The sequence below is a fragment of the Myotis daubentonii genome, chromosome 7, assembly GCF_963259705.1.
Source record: "Myotis daubentonii chromosome 7, mMyoDau2.1, whole genome shotgun sequence".
NCBI classification, from domain to species: Eukaryota; Metazoa; Chordata; class Mammalia; order Chiroptera; family Vespertilionidae; genus Myotis; species Myotis daubentonii.
Window position 1 is genome coordinate 31,713,830 of NC_081846.1, and position 9,389 is coordinate 31,723,218.

At 56.3% G+C, this 9,389-nt stretch overlaps 1 protein-coding gene across 4 annotated transcripts; it reads left to right on the forward strand.

The window, feature by feature from the left end:
* The first annotated feature begins 600 nt into the window (after nt 1-600).
* PTMA (prothymosin alpha) lies at nt 601-5,274 on the forward strand. Of its 4 annotated transcripts, none has more exons than XM_059703514.1 (5): nt 602-850; nt 3,403-3,474; nt 3,678-3,774; nt 4,279-4,352; nt 4,527-5,274. In XM_059703514.1, the coding sequence occupies exons 1-5, from the start codon at nt 806-808 to the stop codon at nt 4,572-4,574; spliced, it is 336 nt and encodes a 111-aa protein (XP_059559497.1). In that variant the 5' UTR covers nt 602-805; the 3' UTR covers nt 4,575-5,274. The 4 variants fall into 4 exon arrangements, with proteins under 4 accessions (XP_059559499.1, XP_059559497.1, XP_059559498.1 ...); XM_059703515.1 differs by having other exon boundaries at nt 603-850; nt 3,681-3,774; XM_059703516.1 differs by lacking the exon at nt 3,678-3,774 and having other exon boundaries at nt 601-850.
* Nucleotides 5,275-9,389: the final 4,115 nt, after the last annotated feature.

Here is a 9,389-nt window from a genome sequence, read left to right on the forward strand (position 1 = left end):
GGACTGGGCAGAGGGGGTGAACAAAGTGAGAGAGTCGTGCGGGCAGCCCAGGTGCGCGGGTCTTGGCCTCGCAGCCCTCAACGCTTGTCGGGAACCTACGCCCCCTTGCACTGGGGCAATTCTTGGTCGAAGGTGCCCAGGCGTGTGGGGCAAGGATCTCTGCGGGCACTGCGCAGGCACCGCCCGGGGTGAGCGCAGCCCAGCACCCGGTCTTCCCCTCCCCCTCGCTGGCAGCCGTCGTACGCGCCTCCCCCTCCTTCCGCGGGGAGGGGTGGAGGGGGGCTGGGCGGGCAACTTTGCCGCGCTTTGGCTTTTGGTGTCGGCAGCCCCAGCAAAACAGCGGCGAGAGCGCGCGCCCTGAGGTCGCGCGCGCGAGCCCCTCCCCCGCGGCTTCGGCGCCGCTGAGACCCGGCAAACTCAGTCTCTGAATGACAGAGCGGCCGGCGACTGCGCAGCGCGGGACGCACCAAGGCACTGCCGCTTTAAGCACGCTTGCCCATTGTTCAGATTGGAGCCAATGAACGAGCGCCCGCTCCCTGCGCCCAGCCAATAGCATTTGGGTAAGGGAGGCCGGGCGCCGCCCACTAATCTATATTAAAGGTTCTGGCGCCGCGTGAGTTCCCCACTGGCTGCTCTGAAAAGCCATCTTTGCATTGTTCCTGTGGCTCCCTCTCCGCTCGCTGCAACCACCTCCGCCGCGCGCCTCCTCCACCGCCGCGGACTCCGGCAGCCTCTTCGCCAGAGTCCTCCAACTCTCGCTTTTTAAAAAAAAATCCGCTGCATAGGATCACCGGCGTGCCCCACCATGTCAGACACGGCCGTGGACACCAGCTCCGAGATCACCACCAAGGTGAGGTGGACGCCGCCCGCCCCTTCGGGGTCCGCGCGCTGTTGTCGCCGGAGCGGTGTTTGGCGCGCGGCGGTTGGGCTTTCCCGAACCCGCTGTTGCGCTCTCCCGCGGAGAGCTCGGCCTAGGCCCGCGAGGCAGCCCACTCTTTGTGTGTGCGGGGGAGGGGGCGGGAAGTGCTGCGGGCAGACGTGATGCCGGTCGTGGAGTGGGCCGGGCACCCTCGGAGCCTCGGGGAGGGCGGGAGCGGAGGCTGAGGGGCTGGAGGAAAGACTGGTCCTCGGCTCTGGAAACTTGCTTGACTCTCCTGAGCGGTGGCGGGAGGAGAGGGGCCCAGCGGAGGGGGTCGTCGGCCCGGCGGGCGCACGGAAATAACTTTGAAACTCCACAGTGCGTTTGGAATCGGAAGTGTTGGGGGGGCGCGTATGCGGGCTGGCTGCGGGAAGTGGCAGCTCCGCGGTGAGCGCCCGCCGGCGGCGCTGCTCTTTGTTTGGTGTTAGGTCGCCTCGTTTCGCGCCTTGCAGCGGGTCCGAGGCTTATCTGCGCAGAGCTCTGATAAGTGGAGTGGGCGGCGGGCCTCCCGCGACGTCAGTTTTCTCGGCGGAGATGTTTAAGGGCTCATCCTTCCTAGGTGTTGGGAGGCGGGGGTGGGCGTCCTCGCGGGGGCAGTGCGCCGGGAGCAGCCGCCCAGCGTTAGTGCACCGGCGGAGCCGGGCTTGGCGGGGGAGAGCCCACGCGCCGGAGGGAGGAAACGGAAAGTGAAGGAGCGGCGCCCCGGGGCGACGATGGGCGCCCCCCGCGGCTGCCGGGAAAGACCGTGCGCGCAGCTCCTCCCGGGGCGACGCGGACGAACAAAAGCTGCGACCGCAGGTAGCCCGCTGTGGGGTCGGGCCGGGCGCCAGGGTAGTCGGGGTCCTATGCTGCGGTTCATTGCCGCCCTCGGTTTTGAGGTCCTGCGCGTTTGGCACAGCTGGGCTTCTGCGCGCTGCGTCGGTCTCGTTGCCGGCCCCGGGAGTGTCTCCGCCGTCGGCGGGAGCGCGACACTTTAAAACGGACCAGCTTTTTTAGCCCTCGGCTCTTGGCCTCGCCTCTTACGGTCACGAGTCACCTTGGCGTCTCCTTAACCCTAGTGCCCCTGGCGTCACCTCTGGCGCTCTCCCAGGGGCGACTCTCCCGGCAGACCCGGGCTTGCGACCGGCTTTCTGAAGAGGCTCCCTCCGACCCGCTCTGGGCACAGCCAGAGTCTAGTTTAAGATGGGAAGACTGTCCCTCCCCGGGGCGGGCGTCCGCGCTTGCTTTCCTCCAGGGTGATTTCCCACTAGAGGCAATAAATAGCCGGGTGGAGCGCGTCCCCGACGGCTTAGGGGCTGCGATACCGAAAAAGCCCGGCAGACTTAGGGGCGGCCTCCCGCGGGACTTTGCCCGCCAAATGCAGAGGCGCAAAACCCCGCGTCTCTAGGACTACGGGGTTGGGGGTGTTGCGCAGGCGTCCGGAGCCGGGCAAGACTGGTGCGCACCTCAATGCTCGGCTGGGCCAGCGCAGCCCGCCGGCTACGGGTCTCCAGGGTCAGGGGCACACTCGGCGGCCGCGGGCCACGTGCTCTGCGCGCGCGGTGCGTGCAGAGCCCGCGCGCAAAGCTCGCCGGGCGGGGGCTGTGCGCCTGCGCAGTGCCGCCTCCCCGCCCCCACTCGTTCCCTAGGGCTTCAGCCGCCAGGGGGCGGGAGTGGGCAGCGCCCAGTCGGGTCGGAGTTGGGCGGGCTGGGGCAAACCGGGCCGACAGGTGCCCCGAGGTTGCTTTCTGGACGGCGCCCGGGGCAGTTCGATGCCTGTCTGTTGGCGGCTGGCCTAGCCACACTATATGGAAAAAATTACGGGGCTTCAGGGCGTCCGCAGCGGCACTGCCCTTTGGAATGCCAGCCGCCTCGGCTCCCTGAGGTGCGCGGGAGGGCAAGAGGCGTTTGGGGCCTAGGCACTGGTTTCTTAGCCCGAACCCGTTTCCAGACCGCGATCTGCAGCCCCCTGGGAAAAGCCGTTAGACATGGGAGGTTGGTGGAATTTGGGTTTTTTCAAAGGCCTGAGCTTGCCGGGTCCTAGACTAGTGGGCTTGGGGCTGGAGCTCTGCTGCGAGGACTCTGGCTGGTGAGGCGCCTCCCCAGTTCTGGCTGTTGGCTCCTTCCCTTCCTGGGCTAGTCCGCCCACAGGAACTCCCGAAGTGGTAGGGTCCTCCCTCTGCCTATTTATGGCGCATACCTGCTGCCTTCCCAGAAGGACTTGAGAGGCGGAGCTTCCTCTGCTTGGAAACAAGTCCGATGGGTGCGTGTGAGAGTTCCTCGGCTCGTCAGACGGGTTTGGGGCTGTGGTGCCACATGGCTTTTACGTGGTAATCAAGGAAAGGGCTGAAAAATCAAACAACCTGACCACAGACAGACACTGTATCTGTGGCCTTTCTTCCACTGGCTCCACGTGTTAAGTGCGGCACTTTTAACTTGGGGCATCTGATTAGCACTGTTATACCTGGAGTCCCTTAAAAGACTTTCCTCCTTCCCTTTTGAAGGACTTAAAGGAGAAGAAGGAAGTTGTGGAGGAGGCAGAGAATGGAAGAGATGCACCTGCGAATGGGAACGCTGTGAGTGTCCACCTTGCTCAGTACCTCCTAGCTGCTCCTGGCCAAGACGCTCTCTTCCTGGGCTTAGTCCCAGGGTGGGGGAAGGAGGCTGGGCGGTTTTGTGTCAAGGTCACCTGGTGGCTTTTCAGGGGTCTGAGGCTGTAGAAGTGTATTGGGCAGTGATGGTCTGTCCTAGGTAATAACCTGGTATGTTTTCTGTCGAGGAGAATGAGGAAAATGGGGAGCAGGAGGCTGACAATGAGGTAGATGAAGAAGAGGAAGAAGGAGGGGAGGAGGAGGAGGAGGAAGAGGAAGGTGATGGTGAGTAGCCTTGTCTGTTTCCTCCTTTGGGGGGTACCTTTCCCTGGCTTTTGTCACAGGTGGAGGAGTTGGCTCCCAGGGTGGGGGCCAGTGAACTACCTACAATTGGGTTTGTACCTGTGGAGTCAGGGCCTTCCTTGTTTTAGATTAAAGCTGCGTCTCACCCGATGGAGAGTTCCTCCACCCACTGAGTGGGGTCTGGCCTCTCTAGGTGCAGGTGCTTGCACCTCTGGGTCCTCTTTCTCCCATCTGAAGACAAGTGCCTGCATGGGTGTTGTGGGTACCCCAGCTGCCCTGTTAGGCAGCAGAGACAGATCCAGGGACATTTACACCTGGCAAATCTGTTATTGGGAGATTCCTTAAGGAATGCAGTTCAGTTTTCCCTTTTTCCTGCTCCTTTCCCCCAAGTTCTGGGTCCCACTGGGTAGAAGGGAGCCAGAACCCTCCCTGGTTGGTTGGTTGATTCCTGAAGGGTTGTGGTTCACCTGGGGTTTGATTGTCCAGGTGAGGAAGAGGATGGAGATGAAGATGAGGAGGCTGAGGCAGCTACAGGCAAACGGGCAGCTGAAGATGATGAGGTGGGTTCAGACTTGAGGGATGGGGTTGGGGGCTGAGGGGACTCAGTTGTATTTGGGGTGCTGGGTATTTCTGAGTTGCTTTAAAGGCCTCTGGGACTATCAGCAGGAGCTGAGGCAGTTGGTGGGTGGGCTCAGTGGGTTGGAGCGGACCTTAACAATATTTTTCCTGCTCAGGATGATGACGTTGACACCAAGAAGCAGAAGACCGATGAGGATGACTAGACAGCAAAAAAAGGAAAAGTTTAAAGGCCTCCGTGACCTATTCACCCTCCACTTCCCGTCTCAGAATCTAAACGTGGTCACCTTCGAGTAGAGACTCCCGCCCACCTGCCTACCCACCCACCTCAGGCAGCGCCACCTGCAGATGACACGCACTCTCCACCACCCAACCAAAACCACAACGTGAATTTGCAACAGGGGAGGAAAAAAGAACCAAAACTTCCAAGGCCCTGCTCTACTTTTTTTCTTAAAAGTACTTTAAAAAGGAAAATTTGTTTGTATTTTTTATTTACATTTTATATTTTTGTACATATTGTTAGGGGTCAGCCATTTTTAATGATCTTGGGATGACCAAACCAGCCTTTGGAGCATTCTCTGTCCTACTTCTGACTTTACTTGTGGTGTGACCATGTTCATTATAATCTCAAAGGAGAAAAAAAACCTTGTAAAAAAAGCAAAAACAACAACAAAAAAACAATCTTATTCCGAGCATTCCAGTAACTTTTTGTGTATGTACTTAGCTGTACTATAAGTAGTTGGTTTGTATGAGATGGTTAAAAAGGCCAAAGATAAAAGGTTTCTTTTTTTCCCTTTTTTTGTCTATGAAATTGCTGTTTATTTTTTTTGGCCTGTTCGATGTATGTGTGAAACAATGTTGTCCACAATAAACAGGAATTTTATTTTGCTGAGTTGTTCTAACAAAGCTCTGTCTCAAGCCTGTTTCTTTCTGTTCTGGTTTCTTGAAACCTGGTGAGGGGCAAAGAGGTGGGAGAAGATCTTGAACTCAGCTCCAGCTCTTGACTGGGTAGGGATAGAGGTTGAAGATTCCAGTTTGGGAGGAGACTGTTGTGTCCTTGTGGCACCAGTGTCTGGTGCAGGGCACTGGAGTTAGGGGCTGAGGGGAGAGCTGCTTACCAGTTTTGTCTACTGGTTGTACCAAAAACCTTTTCCTGGGACCACATTATTGGATGCCAAGTGAACCTGTGTGCCCTGGAAGGTGTCTAGGGCCTCAGACTGCAGGCACAGGCCAGGCGTGTGCACTCTTTCCATGGGACAGCTGACCTTCCCCTGCACAGCCCTCAGTGGATTAGGTTGTCTGCTGAGTGGCTCCCCCTGGTGGTGGTAGGTGGCACCTTATCCCTTAGGACTTAATTTCCAGGGCAGTGATGGCAGCCTTGTCCTCATTCTGCAAGCTTTGGCCTCCTGGAGAAACAAGTTCCTGGGTTAGTCTGGCAGGCCATCCTGCCCCTTGAGCATAGCTAAAGATGATAGGTGGGCCAGTTTTGACTAACTGGAGGAAGTGTGGTGCGACCTCAAGTTACAGGCCTCGGAAAGATGACGGTTAAGAGCCCACTCAGAACCTCAGGCTCGTTTCCTAGGCTGGGGTCCACAGGAGAGCTTTATAGGCAGGAGCCTCCTGCAATCTAGTCAGGGAGGTTTGACAACCCAGCTGTGGAGGGAGGTACAGGGAATGGGCTGATGATGCCAAGGTGGAGGCTGCAGGACACCGCCAGGTGACCTCTAAATATGTGGATCCTGCTCTCAGCTGTGCCTCCTTGGTCTCCTGAATAGTCTTAAACACATCTCTGGTGTCTTGGTACAAGTGAGATACTTGTTTTGGGTGAAAGAAAAGGGATTAAGGGTCGGGGACACAGGCCCCCACACCCCATAGCCTGGAGTTCTGACTTCCGTAGGTCTGGGTGTGGACAAAGATGGGTGGGGACTGAAGTCATGCACCCTCCCTACCCACCCTGCCCCTTCCAACACTGGCTATGTGGGGGTTCCTTTTCTCACCTTGGAGCTGACTGCTGTGGGGGCACACTGCTTTATCACAAGAGAGTCTCTGGGGCCCCAGCCCCTTCTAACAGGAGGAGACATTGTGTGGGGTATTTCATCCATACCTCACACCACTGGGGCCTGGGTTAAGGGCAGATGCTGGGAGGGAGAGAAGCAGGCACACGTAAGACAGCATCTAGGGCAGCGGTTCTCAACCTGTGGGTCGCGACCCCTTTGGGGGTCGAATGACCCTTTCACAGGGGTGGCCTAAGACCATCGGAAAACACATATATAATTACATATTGTTTTTGTGATTAATCACTATGCTTTAATTATGTCCAATTTGTAACAATGAAATTGGGGGTCACCACAACATGAACTGTATTAAAGGGTTGCGGCATTAGGAAGGTTGAGAACAACTGATCTAGGGTAAAGCATCATGATTCAGGGATCAATTGGATGTTGGAGGCAGTTCTCATGGAGGATCCCCCAGGCTTTGGCCTGAGACCTCGAGCACAAGAAGGAGCCATTTACCACAGGGAAGGGGCCAGAGATGAAGGTCTGGAGGGCAGGAGAAGAGACCTGGGCTGCACCAGAGTAACGGAGGCCTAGGTGTGAATAAGGCAAGCCAGGGCGAGGGCACAGCAAGAGGAGACAAGGCTCAAGTCACACACTAGGGACCATACCAAGCTGGACACTGCCCCTCTTGGTAAAGTAAAACTCTGAGACCAGGACCCCCACTTGCTCTTGCCTACCCTGTGCCTCACCTCCCTTGCTCACCAGCCAAATCAGCCTCTTGTGTCCACAGCAAGCTTGGTCCTCCCTTATAGCCTTTGTACTTGCTGTTCCTGCTACAGGTATGTCTGACTTCTAGACTTCTCATGACTCGCTTCATGTTAGGTCTCAGTTCCAGTGTTATCTTCCCAGACGCCTTCCCTGGTCCCCAGTCTAAGAAGGCCCTTCCCAGTTCTGGCCCTCTGTCGCAGAGCAACTCTCACAGTGTGAGCTTATATATTTACCTGCTTGTGTGTTTTGGCCCACTGAGGTCAAGGGTCACTTCTTTAAAGGAAAAAAATATATATATTTCAGAGAGGAAGGGAGAGAGAGATAGAAACCAGTGATGAGAGAAAATCATTGATTGGCTGCCTCCTGCACGCCCCCACTGGGGATCAAGCCTGCAACCCAGGCATGTGCCCTGACCAGGAATTGAACCATAATCTCTTGGTTCATAGGTCAATGCTCAACCACTGAGCCACATGCATGGGCCACTTTTTTTCTTTTTAAAATGTTTTTATTGATTTTACACAGGAAGGGAGAGGGACAAAGAGAGAGGAACATCAATGAAAAACATTGATTGGCTGCCTCCTGCACACCCCCTACTGGGGATCCAGGCCAGCAACCTGGGCATGTGTCCTGACCAGGAATCGAACTGGTGACCTCTTGGTTCATTCAACCACTGGAGCCACTTTTGGGAACAACTGGCTCCTGACTTTTCAAGGTAAGACTGGCCAGCTGGGCTAGGGGCCACTTCTTATTCAACACTTTCTCCCCCACATGGTAAGTATTCTGTCCATTCCATTCATTTGTTCATTCATTCATTAGTTTGCATATATACCAGATGCCTTCTGTGCTAGACACATAGGCTCCAGAGAAAGAAAAGAACAAGAGAAACAAGCCCCCTCATCCTGACATGGCTAGTGAGACACCATGCATAACCCATTCCACACCTGTCTCCACCACATTTGTGGTTTCTGCCGGATGCCCGAATTCTGGGAAGGCCTCACCCTTCACAGGGACTAGAGCTTAGCTGTCCTCAGTGCGTCACTCAGGCCCCAGAATGCCCATTCCCCCATTGAATTGTTCCCAAACTGCTGCCAGGGTCAGGGTTAGATAAAGGTTTTGTAGGAGGGACCTTCTGACCCTATGTGACCATCTTACACCTCTGCACAGGCTGGGCTGCTGACTTTTCAAGGTAAGACTGACCAGATGCTGCCCAGGACAGCACAGTTTTGCTGATATTCCCAAAGCCTGGAGCCCAGGGAGACCTTAAGGCAGAAGAAGGGGGTTAGGAAGGCCACATAGGCAACGTGAAGGGTTGGGGTCAGGTCTAACCCAGCTCCCTCAGGCTGCAGCCCTGCTCTGCTCAGAGCTACTACTCTCCAACTCCCCGGAAAAGAGGTGAGAAGCTGCCCCATACACAGACAGGGCCGTTAATATGGGGCAAGTAACTGAACCTTACTGAGTCTTTATCTGTTCCTCTGCACAATGAGAATAGCATGAGGCATGAGTCAGGGTCCAGGGCTGCCTCTCTTGGGGTCCTACATCTGCACTGAGCTCCCTTTGTCCAAGCATCCCTTCACTCCACCAAAAGTTTGACCTGGAATAGCCCTTGATGACTCCAGCAGAACCCACTTTCCTCTTGTCCTGAGCCTGGCACATCACATGATTAAACACTGCCTGGGAGCCTATCCTCAGGGTCCAGGGTCACCTTCATCCTACCTACTCCCAAAGTCTACCACAGCAAGGACAGATTGGAAGATTCGTGAGAGATGGGCGCCCTCTGGTGGCCATAGAGGAACTGCAGGGGGCTCCCCTGAGTTCTGCTCAGTCCAGGAAAAAACCCTTCAGTGGACCCTGGTCCCAGGGGCAGCTCACCCACCCGCCACCGCCCCACAGCAAGATCTTCCTCCATCTCTGTTGCTGGAAACTCAGTCAGACATGACAGCCAGTGGTCATTACCCAAGCCTTCCTGGGCAACTGAGGGTTCAATAAGGGACTATCCTTTTCCTAGGAGACCCCAGGCCTCCTCAGAGCTGAGGCCACAGTGGCTCCTCCAAAGTCACCGGCCATCTCCGGGTTTTACTCCCTGGGCTCCTCTTGTTTAGCTCCATTAAATTGCTTGCTGTGCAAAGCACCGTCCTCAGGAAGGCCCACCTCTTAGTAATTTCTGGGCCCTGTTGTAGGACTCCTCACAGTGGCTGCTGTCCTGATACAGCTGCAGGCCCCTAGGCTGCTTGGAATTGGGGTTTGGCTTTGGTGGCC

What these genes read in the sequence shown, in the direction of transcription:
- PTMA (XM_059703514.1), top strand. Translation starts at nt 806, where the DNA reads ATGTCAGACACGGCCGTGGACACCAGCTCCGAGATCACCACCAAG. An exon ending in GCTCCGAGATCACCACCAAG is followed by an intron (nt 851 to 3,402) that starts GTGAGGTGGACG and finishes TCCCTTTTGAAG; the next exon opens with GACTTAAAGGAGAAGAAGGA. An exon ending in GGGCAGCTGAAGATGATGAG is followed by an intron (nt 4,353 to 4,526) that starts GTGGGTTCAGAC and finishes TTTCCTGCTCAG; the next exon opens with GATGATGACGTTGACACCAA.